Genomic DNA, 16,726 nt, shown 5'->3' with positions numbered 1-16,726 from the left:
AAATGTATTTACTGTTGCAATTCAGTCGCTGATGTAATTTCTAGACAGGGTTGAAGAAGAAAAAAGTATTGTCTAATATGCACATATTTGGATGTAAATGTGTATTAAGTTCTTTTTTCAGTCTTCTATATGTTAAATATTATATTTTATTACATTAAATTCATATTCATCTTATTTGTCTTTGTGTACACTAAAATAATTGTGAAACAAACACTTCATATTGGACATGCAAGCTTTATTGTATAATATTCATTGAATGTGGCATTTAGACATTTCATACATCTTTATAACATCAGCTACATATGTTGTATCATATACAATACAGTATATGTAGCTGATACATATACATATACTGCTCTATTATTCTCTGGAATCTGCATATGTCAGCTAAAATGGCTGTTGTTAAGAAAATTGGACTCATTGTGACATGTTTCATTTCAGCTAAGAAACAGCCATAAACATCAAAAGCAGTTTTATTATGTTGTTGCACTTCCTCCTGGTCATGTTACTCTCATAATTTTGCTTTTATCATCTCAGATTTAATTGTCTTTAGCAATATTAATTACATATATGACATTGAGTTTTTATTCATACTAAGCATTTAATGCTTAGACTAAATTCTCCACACCCTACAGCTCGTCTCGGTGTTGAGTTCTAGCTGACTCTTTGTGCGCCTCTTTGTTAATGTTTGTAGCGGCCCTGATTGCAGATTTCATAGATGTCTCGATCCAAGCGTGAGGGAAGGCTGTGTGTTCGCCAGCAAAGTGCACCCTGCCCTCCCTCCTGAAGAGCTCCTTAGCATACTCCAAGTGTTGGTAGGGTGTGAAGAGAGCGAAGGCACCCAAGCTGTAAGGATCAAGGCTCCACTTCTTCACTATGACTCCCGTGCAGAGAGACCTGAGAGACCTGATGGGCTTGCCGTGGATCTTTGCCAAATCTCTCAGAGCCAGCTCTTTCAGCTCTTCATCGCTCGCACCTAGGAAGAGGAGGGAGTCGTCAGACCAGGTGTAAGATGCTAGGAGGACACCGATGGTCTCATTTCTTGGGAAACTGTGGCTGGGGTAGTAGATGAAACGAGAGGGCCGATCGGTGATGCTCTTGCCTCCTTTGATGCCATCCTCCTCCCAGAACTTCTCACTGAAAGTGAGGAGGATTTTAGTGGAGCTGTCGTAGTGGACTGCCCTCAGGGCCTCCATCTTTCTGATGGAGAGAGGTGGATCAAAGTCTATGAAGAGGGCTGCTTTGGCTGTGGTTGTTACCAGAACAACGTCAGCAGGAAGGTCTGTCAGAGAGGACTCTTGGGGTGTTTGGTACGACACGATTACACCTTTTTCTGACTGGCTGATGTGTTTGATTTTGGAGTTGAAGAGGATGGGGACATCGAGGACAGTAAGAAAAGCTTTCGGGAGAAGATCTGACCCACCAGTCACTTCATCGTACCTTAAAAACAAAAAGAAAAATGTCTATTCTTATTGCATTCATGCAGTGAAACAATTGAATTGGCAATTTTTCAACCAGCATGACAGTAAGCAATCTGCAAAGCAGATAGGGAAGAAGAGAGTAGTTTTAAAAGTCTGGGATACTGATTTTAAATAGAGCTTTTAACACAAGATAAGAGAAAATAGTGTATTGTTATTATTCCTGTTAAGTTTTAAAGATGGTTAAATTCAGCGTCTGTTACACCACTAATCGAGAACATCATCTCCATCAGCCATTGCCTTTATTTTCTGCTTCATATTGTCAAGAAATCAAAGCAATAAAGTTCAACTTATGTCTTGTTACAGAATTTAGCAATGCAATATGTGCTAATCCTAGCATCCATCACCACAATGAAGGTAAGCTAAGCTAAATGTAGCCTAACCATGACTGGGGGTCAATAAAGTCTGTTTTACTGTTGCCTGATGGTTTTATTTAGTGAAACAGACCCCAAATGTACTTAATTTGACTTTTAAGTTGGATGATTTAAACTTTCTGGTCTCCTTTAGAAATCAATGAACACATGTTCAGATAAAAGGGAAAACAAAACAGGTGTAAGATCTTTTAAGGGACAACTGTGAATATAAAAACATTTATAATCGTATCGTATGACTTTTTATATCTGTCACTGTTTCCGGCTGAAGGATTTAATTTTTAACAGCTCAGGCTGCACAATTGCCACATAAAGACTGACTCATTTTGACCTGGCATCAATGTGGGACTTCAGGCCTTACCTGACGTTGTCACTGATGTCGGTCTGGTCGTAGATCATCTCACTCAGCGCTGTGTACATGAGGCTCTGTTCATTCAGCAGGTCTCCGATCATCCTCACCGCTTCTGGACTCAAATCACCTTCTTCTTTCAGATACTCCTGTCAAACATATATTTTCCACATTGCTCAGTTTAAGCAAAATTTGCCAAAACGTCATCGCTAACTGAAATGTTTTCACTTGTCATGTTTTCAAAAATAAGGGATTGTATCTGACACTCTTCTGGAGACGGTTACCAATTAGTTTAACAGCTTCATCATGGTTTTGGTTTTGCTCTCTCTGGCCAGCTCACTCCACCAGAACCGTTTGACAGTTTGTGCAATATTTTGCTTCAGAATGAAATATAAAAACTGTTTCTGTCTTCTCTTGTCTAGTTTTAGAAAATTTGTCTCATGTTATCTTTTTAAATCTATTGGCTTGGTTTACTCCTCCAGGCCACATTATGTGACTCGCCATCATAAAATAATAAGATATGTGCAGGAAAACCTGCTCTTTACACATAACCATTTCCTCATGAGAGTTAACCATTAGTTGACTGTTTTTAATGATTAACAGTTGGATATAGCACGCTCAATTCATCCTATTTGTAATAGACTAAAACAGTCATTCACATATGTGTGCTCATTTCACAATACTTCATGAGATCTCCTACTTTCACAGAATAGTGGTCGTATTTTTCCAGTGCAGCTTTGCAGCCGTGAGCTTCCACTTCATCTTTCACCTACAAAAGAAAAGAAAAAGGTCACTTGTATGCCCATATAGAGGAGGTTAACTGTGGCATCCATTGAGACCAATGTAGAAGAGAAACAGACCAAACCTGAAACAGAAAGCAAACCAGTGGCAGCTCTTGGGGATTTGGCCCATGAACAACAAACTAGTAGCATGGCTAAAGGGGTGGCAGAGTATTCAACAACGGTAACAGAATTTGATAAAGAGTTTTGGTCCCAAGAGGATAATTTGCTTTGGTGATTGCCTGACTAAGATGCTAAATGCTACATGTTACCATCTGTACCTGTCAAATTGCTACTTGGTAAACAGTAAGACCTACATGATTAATGGATTTGCTTATGGAGAAGTACATCCACATGACCGTCTTGTAGAGTTCAATTTTGGTGGACTTTGAATATGTAAAAAAAAACTTACCCTAAAAACACACACCTATTCCAGTGAGGTGCTAGCTTGCAGGCACACTCATAACTCAAATACATTTATTTTAACAAATGAAGATCAACGTTTCTGCAAACTTCCCATTTTTTGAATGTTGAATTTGTGCCACTGATCAACTGCAAACTGTCGTGGAGGAACAGAGACCCAGAGACCCCAAAATTAAGGAAGCTACCATATTAGCGGCATAGCACCACCCAGATTTATGAGAACTTACTTGACTGGACAGTTCTTTTATTCAACAAAAGATATTTCAATACCACCTATTTCACAAATGTCACAAATTTCACAACTTTGTGCAACTTTCTGGGGTGACCAGACACTCCCTCTTACCTTCTGCAAACTTTGCTGTAGAAGCTCATCTGCTGACTTCCCTCTTTCACTTTCCCACAAGTTATACTTTAGGACATCAGGGTTTGTTTCCACCAGATTTGTCCTCTTACGCTGCCCGTTAACCAGGTAAAAGGTGTTGCCATCGTTCATGACGAACTCATTCAGCTTCACCCCCAGCTTTTTGATAAACCAGTGGACGATGCTGTTGAAGAACAAGGTGATAGTGTTGGAGTTAACTTTTGGTTGGGAGAAGATGGTTTGTTATTTCATAATACAGTACAGTAAATCCCGTAAACCCACCGGTGAAAACTTGGGATCCTCATGGCGCCCAGTTCAGCATACCAGCCCTCTTTTTCATTCCTGTAGGTCTCCACACGTCCTCCAACGCGATCACTAGCCTCTAATATGGTTACCTTGTTCAGACAGATAAATACACAGATTCAAATATGCCACTGTAGCTGTTACTCTTGCTTCTACTGCATTACTTCTAGTACTCTTACTGATACTACAGCTACTACTGTTTCTGATACCGTAGCCACTACTACTACTTCTACTACCACTATTAAAAGTAACTCATAATTTGGTTTTAATCCAAACTTAAATGTCCCTAAAATAAAAGTGACTTCCTCTCTAAAAAAATACATTTGAAAAGACTGTTTCAAAGTCGCCAGGACATGTTTTGAGTTGTTTTGCCGACATTTTTCATGTTTTACAAGCACATTGAATACATGTTTGTAGCTCATTTAGATGTGGTTCCAAATGTTTTATGGCTAGATTTCAATATGAAAACCTTAAGTCTCCTGTTACGTTCTCTAAAATTTCTAATTTTAAATGTCCATAACTTATATTTTCGTCAGATGATGTTGTGATCATAAAATAATGATTTTATCTGCTGGTACAGGTAGTATTCTCTTACAGTGATTACAAAAACTAGCTTTGCTGTATATTTCTTAAGACAAAGTCAGTAACAAATCAAAAATATCATTAAAAGGGCATTCGTAGTCAATTGCCAATAAATACAAGCATTTATATACATTCACAAGTGAATTTTTGACACTTCAGAGACAAGAAAAGAAAAGAGCCATGAATATGTTGCAAGCGAGATGCCCTGGTGAGGGAGGCGGTGGACATCAGGTCTCATATAAGGTAACAGCATGTTGAATGTACCATGTGTCCTGCATCTTGCAATAACTTGGCAGCCGTCAGTCCGGCCATGCCAGCTCCAACAATAACCACATGATGAGAGGTGTTTATGTGTGGAAGGCCGTTCTCTACAGTCCGCAGCAGCTCGTCATAGTCTTTGTCTTCCAGACAATCAGCCAGATGTTCCTTCAGGCTGACAGCAGCAGTGCAGCTGTGGTACAATGTGAGCAGCAGCACACTGACTACAGCTGGAAACACACAAAGATGAAAATCACACTTCAAAAAGGAACTCACTGAAATATTTTCAGTGCAGTTATTAACCTCGGGATATTGGATTGAGCCTACTTGCTCTCTGTCCTGCAGGACTGAGGTCACCTAAGTGATACGTTTATTGAGCCAAAGTCTAGTTGAGTAACCAGAGATTACACTCTTCATTGTACTTGGCCTGTTTTGTTGTTGTTGTTGTTGTTTGTTTTCAGAAAACAGCTTTCCTTCTTCACATTTAAAGACATTTAGCTGGTGCTATTGTAAAAAAGAGAATTGAAGTGAAGAAATTTCAGTTTGTTTTTTTTTTTTAAACATTGACAGGTTTACAGTTCCTGACAGATTTGACAGATGACACAATGCTTTGAAAATAAAACATCTACTGTCCCCACACCAGACCACAGAGTCCTGCTGTTATTGTCTGAAAACAATCAGGTACTACGTAAGTTGTAAAAGGACTCCAAACTTTATAAAACTGAAAAGGTTCCTCTTTTAAATACAAGCACAGAGGAGGAAGAGTTTTAATGGATTAGGAAGAATGCATGATGAAGGAGAAATGTTCACTGTTTGACTGGTTATGTCACTGATTTCTTTAAGAACATCTTTCCAGAATTTGTGAATATATACACATTGTAGTAAACGGTGAACCTTTCGTGCCCTCTATAATCTTGCACAAAAGTTTCAGTTCTGAAAATCACAGACAGAAGTACGTTCAAATCTGCTTGTGTTAAGTCCAATAAAAACAGCCTCATTTCATCATACAGTGTATGATGATATTTGTGTCACAAAGTGTACAAACATAAATCTGCAGAAAAGCAGAACTGAAATATCAATCAAGGAACTCACTAGAGTACGTGGAATTTCAGTAAATAGTCTTATTACAGTTTAAGACAACACCCTTCTTCATTAAGACACATAGTGAGAGTTGTTCAGTATACTGGGACTCATTGCCTCGGCACATTTATTAACAAACTGGATCTGATTGACAATTCCAATAACACATGATCACCAAATAAATTGGTTTAAAGAGAGTTAAAGTTTGTAAGAAAATACTCACAAAATTTCCATTTCACCACATGCAGATTCATCACAAATGATTCTTCTTTCCCTTTTGGTGACATCAAGAGGAAGAGGAAAAATACATAGATAAAATGTTTGAATCCTGGAAAGTCCCGACTTCTCTGTCTGACTAAAACATCCGTACATTTAGCTGACGATGTTATCAAAGTGACACGGGATGAATTCAGCAACAGCAATCCTGGAGAGCTCCTCAGAAGAATGTAATGATGTTATTCTGATGTAAATCATTTATTTTAAGAAGTACGATATTTTACAAAATCATCTTCTACACAGTAAAATTATGAAAAAATGCATAGTTGTGACGATAAATATTTAAAAAAATTAGATTTTGTTTTTTCCTAATCGTAAATAAGTATATGCCAAATGCACAGTATTGAAAATTTGACTTATAACTTGTAACATTTTCACTTTTCAGAACTGTTGTTTCTGCTGTTTCTGTTCTGATTTTTTCATCTCTTTTTATATTTCAATTTGCAGCATCTATTCTTTGCTTGCATTATGACACTTTGATATATATTACATTCATGTTGCATTTGGTTTTGTTGTTACAATTTCCTCATAATGATTCAGTTTTACTGTCTTCTACCGTCTGTTGTATTCATGAAATGTTTCAGAAATTAACTCAAAACATTCAGTGCGAGATTTTAATGACAGACATAGAGGCTTAAATATCAGATGAAATGACTGATTCTTACCTGTTGAGGAGCTTAAACATCAAAATCTGCTATTTCAGTAACCACAAGTAAAATCGCGCTCTCTTATATACTTTCCATCAGTGCTGGAATTTCATTGTTTCTCTCCTGACTAGCATGACTTCCTCTCTTTATTTGTAATCAGGGTTTGGTCCTCGTATTCATTAAACACCAGTTCCTAGAAATCAAGTGATCTAGTCAGGTTTCATTTTACGAGGGAAAAGTTTAATATTACTCAACACCATTATCGAGAAGAATGACTGTTACTTTATGGTGACCCTGCCAAAGCTGTTAAATAGATGTAAATCATTCATTTTGGATTTCATTTGCTAATCACATGACTGTCACTCAGACATGTTTTCAGTTTGTGTCAGATGAGGGTGTGGATCCTCCAGCACTTCACTGGCAATAAGACAACTTTAACCTTAATGTTTTGACTTTTACGCTGTGGTGTTTAAGGGCAGTTTTTTTTTCTTTTTACTTATCTAGAATCATTTAGTTGACATTAATATATGATAATAAAGAACATCTGTGACGAGGCTTTTACAAATTGATCAGGTGTATTTTACAGCAGTGATTGTTAATAAGGGGGTTTCTGGTCACAGGAAGCATACTATATTTTTAATTGTGACATTGTATGAGCTGACAATGTGCTGTGCGTGGCTCGTAGTGATGAACCTACAGAGAATTATCAGTGACTCTGCAGCTCCTCTCGGCTTTATGGAGCTTTATAATGAGTTTCAGCTCATTGTTTATCTGTCCGGCTGCAACTTTACTGTTTTGATTCAGTCTCTCACCTGCTCAGCACCAAACGGCAAACAGACACAGTTAGCTGTAGACTAGCTGGTGAACATAGTGGAGCATTTAGCAGCTACAGAGCCAGATATTTTCCCTCAGGAGTTGGTAGAGAGCAAAAACAGAGCTAAAAGAGAGTGAATATTGGACTTACATTCACCAGGTGGACAGAAACATGACTCCTAATGAATGATAATGTTGCTCCGTAACTGCTGGATGTGGAAATAAGACACTGTTTGCTAACAAGTTCAACATATCAGCTTAAAACCATATGTCAGTGTTCTTGTTACTGGTGCCTCAAAGTGGCCAGAAAATCAGTTAACGCAGGTTTCATATAAAATGAAAACACACATTTTTTTAGAAACATGTTGAACTCCTGAATTACTGAGTTGGTGAGAGCTGAAGTTATTTCTCATTTGTTAAAACACAGATTCCCAAGAGGCTCACATTAAGAAACAGCCAGCAGAGAGTCACAAGGGAAGAAAAGTCTAAAGCAAGAAATCTGAGGAAAACTATGAGTATGGTTTTACATCTCATCCACTTATTATATCTCTGTGAGATGGGGTTTTCAGCAATGGTATAGCCTACTGTATCTGGAAACCAAACAGGTCTAATCTGACATGACACCTCTCTGCCTCTATGCAAGACCAACCATCCCACTGATATAGATAGATAGACCAATCAATCGATACACAAAAAAAGCTCTAGGGCTTATTTCCATTGTGGTGCGGTACAATGTTGCATCTGACAATTTACATTAGTGGGTTTAATTTTTTCCAGTTGTTGACTTTGGCATTGTGCACTCCGAAACCATGTGGGGGGATGGGGGAGGGCAGAGGAACAAATTTTACAGTAAGACAATCAACTCTCCCTAACGGGCACTCTTTAGTGCCGTGTTTTTAGCTATTTTCAGATGTTCCAACTTCCCTTTTCAAAATGAATCATCTTACAGTCTTTGCACACACTGCAATGTTGTGTCACGTAAGACTAGACTGTTTTAAAGCAGGATGTCATCAATCTGTGGTCAAAATCACAGGAACCTCAAAGAAAATAATGTTTTTTTTATTACAGAACAAACACAAAAATACAAATGTGACATTATGTGTAAAAAAAAATGACATATGCACTGTAATTACAGATTCCATGTCTTCTCATCACCATTCCTTAGAATTTCATAAAACATTGTGTTCACAGGATTATTAAACTGCTAACTGTGAACTCAGAGTGTTTGATCAAGTCAAAGTGAAAATAAAGCTGCTGTAGCTTTTCAGCAGCTCTATTCTTGTAGGCAGTTTCACAGATATGTGAACAGGAAGAGCAGAGAAAAGGTGGTTTCAAAAGGTGGTTTTAAAAAAAGATTCTGACGCTGTGAACTAGATGAAGGCCTCAGACAAAGACTGCAAGATGAACCACATAAGTACATTTTAACCTGCCCATGAACTTTAAATAATATCTGTGCAGATACATAACATGAAGACATGAAGACTGCACTGTTTCAACTGACACAAGCAATGCTGCTTTTGTTCTGTAAAATGTAATTTAGTTCATCTGTTACTGTTGGAACAATGAAAAAAGTACATTTGTGATACACTAAACATAGTTCATGTTTCTTTAAAGCCCCTTTTTCAGTCAGCGTCTCTGCTCTCAAAGACCTGTAAGACACACATGATGTACATATATAAATAATATAAAATATATAGATAAGTGGTGAATAATATAGTATGCATAGAGGTCCCAAAAATCTTATTTTTAAGAAGACTAAACCACTTGCTTAAATTAAAGAAAGACTGATCTCTTTGTTAAAATCACACAAGAAAATGACAATTTTAAAGCCATTTCATGATACATTGGAAGTCTGATTGATTGATTTGATACATTTTAAGATACAGATTCATTTTGAACTGCAACAATTCTAAAAAAAAAAACAGAAAAAAAACCCAAATAATACCAAAACAGGAAATACTGATTTTAGATGACAATTCCCAAATAAAATCCCTTTAAAATCTAATGTTCTAATTTGGAAAAGTGTGAAAACATTTAATTATAAATGTTTATTCATATTTTAGGAGATGCTGTTGTAAGCTGTACACTGGTGGATCACTCATTAGCTAAAATACTTTAATTGTCTAAGAAAAGAGAGGCAACACACTAGTATTTTCCTCTGTCTTACCTACTGGATGGTAGAATAGAAGTCATCCTCTGCGAAACGTGAGTTGGTGTCTGCTGAGGGAGCTGCATCCGTTGTGATGATGGATACTCCGGTTTCTGCTTTGAAAATAGATGAAATTATGTCATTTTCTTGTCAAAATATTCACTTAGAAGTGTAATATTCCCTCAAAATATTTTAGCAGCATAGTCAAACTGGTGTTTTTTTCCTACAGAAGTATAAAAGAGTCCAGTAGGACCAGTGTCTCTGGTTATTTCATGGTATTAACAAAGTTATAAATCAAACTAACCTCTAATAGAGCTTTTCAGCCCCATTTAAAGATTACTCCAACAATTTAGCATTGCACTCACATTGTCAAACTCACAACTGACAGTTAAAAAAAGGATTAAAATCAGGTCTGGTAACCTCACTTCTTTCTAACTCCTCACCCCCAAATTTCTTTCACTTGAAGTCTGAAGGCCCAATTGATGCTGACTCAAGTGACATCACTCGAGGCAATTTATCAGATTTCGCAAAGCTCAACCTGGAGACACAAAGACACAGATAACACCATTGGAGTCTCACCCAGTTGTTGAGTCTCATCCAGGCCCAAGGTGTAGTAAATAGGTACAGACGAGAATTTATCCTCATCCTCATCTGAAGGGGAGAGATTGTAAGTCAGCTGATAGACAAATATATCGAAATCACTATTAATGCTCTTGATGAACTGAAGGATGTGTTAGAATATCTGTTTGTTCTCTTCAATGCTTTTCTTTGTATCTATCTTAAAACGTAGGGAGTTGTGCTGTGGTGTGCCCCAGGGCTCAATTCTTGGTCCATTTTGTTTTTGCTTTACTTTGACTGCTTTTATCATTAGTTGTACTTTTTCTTTTTTTAAATGATTATGTAGATGACAACCAAATTTATATTTTTTGTTAAACTTATCTAAGTTTGATCCATTAAGTGTGTGAGATCGGAAAAAATGTGAACTGTGTTGAATAGGTATGTCAAGTTATATTATATCCAAAAGTTAACCTCTTGTGCTGTATAAATCCAACTCATATCCTCTACTCTACATTCACTTCTGAGGGGCCCTTCGACATTGTTTTCTCTGTGGTTTCTGGTGTGGTTCGAGTCCAGGAAGCTCAAGTTATCACCAGCATCTACACATTTCTTGCCAACATGTACACATGTAACAGACTGAACATGTTTACTGTACGTAAATACTGTTCTCACTTCAGTAACATCTTTTACACTATCGCTATTGTTAGCATTCATTTGCAAGCTGGAGGATTTCCAAGTATGCAATGTAGCTGTTGTGTTACATGCTTTTTGTGGTCTGTACTTGACATTAAGTAGTAAGACAATAACATGTCAAGTGAAGTACCTTTCTTCTTCCTGGTTTTTGTTACAGAAGCGTATGTCACGTTGTCTGCATCAGCTGCATGGGATTCTACAGACACTGAAAAAAAGCAGATACTGTAGGTAAACAAATACACGCATAGTTATTTATCAATACATAGTAAAATGCGCCAAAGGTTTGGTGAGGATTCCTCTTGAAGCTCAGAATTTATGTTAAAAGTTGTTTTGACCTATCAAGAGGCCCTGTAGTGAGTATAAGGCTGTGCCGTCATAAATCTACTGGGCCTCATGACAGGCAACTCCATTCTCTAGCCCTGACCTAACTTACCTTTTAGCTGCCTTTAAATCCTGTTCTCACCCAAGCACAGAGCAGATACTCGGCAGCTTGCCCGGTCTTATATCTACGTTGTATCTGCTCAGATTAACTGCTGTGGATGGCCCCACCGGCTTGATAGGCAGCTTCATCTGAATGCCAAGTAGCTCAGTAGGTCCAGCTGTCATCTCTACTTATATCTACATTGTATAGTTCAGACAAAACTACAGCGAAGGGCCTAATTGGCTTGATATGCAGCTTCATGCCATGCTCACTCATTTGTCCAACCCTCATCACTGTTTTACTGGTTCCACTGGTCTTATGGACATCCATACATCAATCCTTTAGTCTAACAACTCTTTACAATTTTAGTTTTCTTTACAGAGGTCAAGGGTCAGTCTCGTTTTAATAAATATTTGAATAAACATAATTGGAACAATCAAAGTGTGAATTATATTATCTATAGACAAATAGATAGCTAGGGGATTTCCTTTTTGATACCACAAATGACTCAACAATTACTAGCAGTGATTACAGACCAGGATTTTCAAACCTGCATTGTAGTTCAAGAGGTCACTGACATCATAAAGCAAACTTTCAGCCACTGAGAAAAAGATTTTAAGACTCAGTGCTAGACTAAGTGCAAGTAGGACAGTAGGATAATTATCTCACTTTACATTTCTACGTTATTTCTTTAATCCCAACAAGATAACCAGTATACTGAAAATACCAGTATATGGTTTATGTTCTCACCTGTTTGATCCTCAGCTGCACCTGATCCGAGTGTCGGTGTGGACGAGCAGAGCAACACTGCAGTAAGAAAAAAAAGAAAGAAAAAGTAACAGCATCAGTCGAAAAATAAGAAAAAAAGAGAACATAAATTTAAAAAAACGATAAAATAAAATGATAAAGTAAATTTAGAAGCTCCATATTATGTAATTCTGAACAACCATGAACAGCACCATTTAGTGCACCATGGCATGACATTTGGTGATAGAAGAGAGCAATGGAGGAAGTTTTAAGATGGAAAACATTTTTCTCATGGTCTAGTCCTAATGCAAAAGCTGCAGAATCATCAATAGTGCCTATGGCACAGTGAACAAGACACCAAATTCAGAGGATGTTAAATTAGCTTGGGAGGAGGTACCCTAATTAGAGAATAGTTGCTATGCCCCTGCTAGAGCAGTAATGAAATGTATTATATATAAATAAGAGACCAACATAAGGCTGGAAATAAATTGCAGAGACAGTTTGGCAGAGGGATAATGCAGCCATTTCTAGTATCTCTACCCAGAACATAAAAGGTTTTGGAGGAGTTTAGAAGATTGAGTGTGCATCTCCTCAAATTATTTAGGCCATTAATAGTGTATTAGTTATTATGTAGCAGTAGCAGTAATGAACAGTCATGTTCTTGCTGAGTTGTCAGTTGCACTCCCCTCACAGTGTCAAACTGATCAAATCTTGAGTTGAAGGTGAATAAAAAAAACCTCAGTTTGCCCTAAAAAACGCCAGTGTGCTGGTTGAAATCTGCATTACACACTATGTATCGACAGGTTGTGTCAACATTGAGTTTTGTTGGTTGGTTTTGTTAGTGAAGGGTTCATTATCTTTGCTTTGAGCCTACATTGTTGTTGACTCACTCCTTCAGACCTGATCTCAATACATAAAATAACAGAACAAAAGCACTTAAGATGCAGGGCTTTCATTAAGGAAAAGTGCATTTTCCTGCTGCACAGATTGTCATCTGTTGTAGATTTCTAGTTTGTTTGGACTAAACAGAAGCAGAACAGGATAACTAGTACATGGCTGAATTAGAAAATAAGAGGGTGTCACTAACAGACACTCAAACGTCTTCAACACAGAATCCTACAACAAGCCACCTACATTTTGACTGACAGGTGAGCGTGAGCAGCACAGCAAAAGCAGGGAGTGATTATAGCAGCAAAGGTGTTAGTGAAATCATTTATTTTATGTTTCTCACCTTTGCCAAAGTGGTGTACTCCCACCACCACCACCAACAGAACCACCAGTAAAACAGTCACAATGATCCATGGGACAATTTTGGAAGTGTTACTGTTAGAGTCTGGAACTGAAAATGTTGATTATAAAGTTAAAACAAATACAAATAAAAAAATATACATAGCTACTTAATCAATGTTTGCAAAATTACTAAACTAAAGGGAAAATAAGAATATTTGAAAAGGTGATGAGGTCAAAACCAACAAAACCCACCTGGATGGGATATTATGCAAGAATCACTTCCGACAGCCAGCCGGCTCTCTGGTGATTCTCCAGCTCCAGAGATGTTACACTTGTAGAGTCCTTCATCAGACTTGGAAACATTGTAGATGGTCATGTTTCCTGTAGGCTCAGTCCTGATGAAGAGTCCATTTTTATAGAAATCAGCTGGGAGGTTGGCAGAAGTAGTTTTGTTTCTGCAGCACAGAGTCACAGTTTCTCCCTCCATCACAGGAAGACCAGGACTCTCCAGAATCACAGAACCACCTGAGCAACAAGTGTTTGATATTTATTTCATGTTAAATATACATTTATGAAAAATATCTTGTTGTATTGTGAACATACCAGTGACTGTGATGTTGATGCTGCTATTTCTCCCCCCTCCAGCTTCACACCAGTATTCACCACTGTCCTCTGGATAAACATTTACAATGTCGCAGGATGAACCTGCTGATTCCGTCCTATTAGTAGCACATCGGGGTATTTTCCCTTTGGACTCATGTACACGTTTACATCCAGTTGAACCATCAAACTCCTCACAATAAAAAGTTACAGACTCATATTGAAAGAACTGCAGTCTGTTTGGGACGATACAGAAAACTGCATCTGAGACAAAGAAGAAAGAGTCAATTAAAACATTTGATCCATACAAAACTACTGAAACATGAACTGAATATAAATGACTGGAATATGCTTCTAAAATGACCAAACAACAAATAAAAATAAATTATTACATATGTGCATAATAAAGGATAAAGGTAACAGCATTCCTGGGATGATTAAAAAACATTTATTTTTTTCTATTAAAAAGAGTCAGTTCACCAAAATCACAACATATTTTCTTTAATAATTTACCACAAACACTTCTCAGCAAAAAATGTATTGCTCAAAATGGTAAATAATTTTCATATCAACAAGGAACTAAATGGTACTTACCATTTTTCTGAGCATGTGCACACAACAGGGTCGACACAGTCACCACTGATGAGAAAAAGGAAGAGAGCCCAACGTCACACAGACACTTTTATTTATAGCACCTATATGCTTTGTATTATTTCTCTTCTCTTGCTTAAAACTATGATACATGATCACTGTAGAGACACTATGACATAAATGATCATGCTGAAATCTGTGTATGTACTGCTGGCTGTTTTTATGAATGTTTGTGATCTAAAAACGTCAGTTCAACACCTGAAAGCTAAATTAAAGCAACAATAGCTACTCTTACATCTATAGCTACATATGAAGACAGTGTATTGTCTAAAAATATTACAACTGCTGCAGAAAAATACATTTTTGGGGCTGAAAGCCTTTCAACACCACCAAGATGTTCCTCTATATGAATCCTGTGAAACATTTTGTTTTTGGTGCCAGAATCTATAACTGAATATTTTTATTGTAAACTTTTCAACTTCTTCATCCTTTTGTTTAATCGTAACTGTCACAGGAAATGGAAACAGACTCAGTACTCACACAGTCTGATGCAGAGAGCTGCGACCTCCATGTTGTCTTGCTGCGGACTGTGTGAACATCAGACTGAAGTGAAATGTAGGTGGGAAACAGTCTCTTCCTGTGTGGCCTATTTCTGCTGATGATGCAACACTAATTTTGTTTTAGTTAACCTTTTTCTGAGAGGACGTGCTGCTCTTGTTGTAGACATAGCCTCAGTGGTTAAATCAGTGGGTGGAGTCAAAGAACAAATCAAACTTACTAAAGAAGACCTCTGGTTAAAATATGGAAGAAGGTATCAGCAGGGCTTAAACAAGACTTAATTGTCTAAGTCATGCTAGCAGCTCTGTGAGGCTGTATTTAGACACAGTGGTGCTGTGAGATAAACACTAACTACAACATGCTAACATGCTCACAGTGACAATGTTAACATACCGGTGTTTAGCAGGTGTTCATCATGTTCACCATTTTAGCTTAGTGTGTTAGCATGCTAACATGTACTAATTAGCACTGAACACAAGTACAGCAGAGGCTTATGGGAATGTCTTATTTAGATAAACAAATATATGATAAACATAAACCAAAGTACCTGACAAATTGAAATTCTGACCTGATGATGGCGCTAGATCAAAAGTCAGAGAATCGAAGTTATTACAATTCATCCTTTGTGGAATATGAATGTCTATAGCAAATTTCTTGGCGGTCCACCTGATATCTGTCTATGTTCAATGAAAAACAAAAATGTCAACTTCATGATGGTGCTAAGTAGCAAAAAGTCAGAACCCAAATCCCTAGAATTTATCCTTGAATGTCTGACAAACTAATAATCCATCCAATAGTTGTCAAGATATCTGATGCACTGAGCTCCTCTCTCCTCCTCTCCATCTGTATACATTCATGTACCATTAATGCATGTTACTAACTTGGCTTCTTCCCCAGAGTTTTTTTTTGTGCTTTCTCATCTTGCAGGAAACCCTGAGATACTGTGAGCCTTTGCCATGGGAGCGGTGGCACGGTCCTGTTGGTGTCCTTCTCCGGCTATTGCTGCTGTTTCTTATTACTCATCATATTTCTATTATTATTGTTGTTATTCTGCTTCTCTTTTGCAGGAATTACCTGATCATTCACACCTGAAAGCTGCCCAGTACAACCAAAGTCTGATCTGCCCACTAAGGTTGTGTGTTCCATGATTGTAATGGATTCAGCAGAGGCAAAGAATCAGCCTCATACATCCAGATATATGGGTATACTCATGTATGTCTTTATAAGTGTTTCACTGGACTTCTAGTATTGTCTGGAGTAAATACCAAACCACCTTTGATTCTCTTGGTTCCATGACCTTTTCTATGTCTGCAAGTTTACTTTTTTATGAAGTTTAAATTGTGCAGTTACATCTGTCCAGAATTTAACTGTTAAAATGTTTTCAGTATCAAGATTTTCTCTTCATGGCTCTCTCTAAACACTCTCTCTCTTTGCATAGAATGCATTTACAGAACGACTC

General features: G+C 37.5%; 2 protein-coding genes across 6 annotated transcripts; both read right to left on the bottom strand.

Moving 5' to 3' along the window:
- Positions 1 to 244: 244 nt before the first annotated feature.
- Positions 245 to 5,321, bottom strand: LOC137175200 (L-amino-acid oxidase-like). The gene is made up of 7 exons (XM_067580906.1): positions 5,313 to 5,321; positions 4,911 to 5,162; positions 4,044 to 4,156; positions 3,744 to 3,945; positions 2,899 to 2,967; positions 2,211 to 2,347; positions 245 to 1,440 (listed from the first exon to the last, which is right to left on the bottom strand). The coding sequence occupies exons 1-7, from the start codon at positions 5,319 to 5,321 to the stop codon at positions 630 to 632; spliced, it is 1,593 nt and encodes a 530-aa protein (XP_067437007.1). The 3' UTR covers positions 245 to 629.
- A 3,442-nt stretch (positions 5,322 to 8,763) lies between these two features.
- Positions 8,764 to 15,937, bottom strand: LOC137174726 (low affinity immunoglobulin gamma Fc region receptor II-like). Of its 5 annotated transcripts, none has more exons than XM_067580181.1 (10): positions 15,250 to 15,937; positions 14,713 to 14,757; positions 14,122 to 14,382; positions 13,771 to 14,043; positions 13,520 to 13,621; positions 12,292 to 12,348; positions 11,251 to 11,325; positions 10,449 to 10,520; positions 9,892 to 9,985; positions 8,764 to 9,369 (listed from the first exon to the last, which is right to left on the bottom strand). In XM_067580181.1, the coding sequence occupies exons 1-10, from the start codon at positions 15,278 to 15,280 to the stop codon at positions 9,213 to 9,215; spliced, it is 1,167 nt and encodes a 388-aa protein (XP_067436282.1). In that variant the 5' UTR covers positions 15,281 to 15,937; the 3' UTR covers positions 8,764 to 9,212. The 5 variants fall into 5 exon arrangements, with proteins under 5 accessions (XP_067436282.1, XP_067436283.1, XP_067436284.1 ...); XM_067580182.1 differs by having other exon boundaries at positions 9,892 to 9,982; positions 15,250 to 15,936; XM_067580183.1 differs by having other exon boundaries at positions 13,520 to 13,627; positions 13,798 to 14,043; positions 15,250 to 15,936.
- Positions 15,938 to 16,726: the final 789 nt, after the last annotated feature.

This window comes from Thunnus thynnus, chromosome 22 (genome assembly GCF_963924715.1).
Source record: "Thunnus thynnus chromosome 22, fThuThy2.1, whole genome shotgun sequence".
In the NCBI taxonomy this organism is placed as follows: domain Eukaryota; kingdom Metazoa; phylum Chordata; class Actinopteri; order Scombriformes; family Scombridae; genus Thunnus; species Thunnus thynnus.
Note: the sequence above shows the minus strand (reverse complement) of the source record. Positions and strands in the feature narration are given on the sequence as shown.

What these genes read in the sequence shown, in the direction of transcription:
- LOC137175200 (XM_067580906.1), bottom strand. An exon ending in TACAGCAAAGTTTGCAGAAG is followed by an intron (nt 2,968 to 3,743) that starts GTAAGAGGGAGT and finishes TTTCTTTTGTAG; the next exon opens with GTGAAAGATGAAGTGGAAGC. An exon ending in GACATCAGTGACAACGTCAG is followed by an intron (nt 1,441 to 2,210) that starts GTAAGGCCTGAA and finishes TTTGTTTTTAAG; the next exon opens with GTACGATGAAGTGACTGGTG.
- LOC137174726 (XM_067580181.1), bottom strand. Translation starts at nt 15,280, where the DNA reads ATGGAGGTCGCAGCTCTCTGCATCAGACTGT. An exon ending in CATCAACATCACAGTCACTG is followed by an intron (nt 14,044 to 14,121) that starts GTATGTTCACAA and finishes CTTGTTGCTCAG; the next exon opens with GTGGTTCTGTGATTCTGGAG. An exon ending in GACTTCTATTCTACCATCCA is followed by an intron (nt 9,370 to 9,891) that starts GTAGGTAAGACA and finishes TGTGTCTTACAG; the next exon opens with GTCTTTGAGAGCAGAGACGC.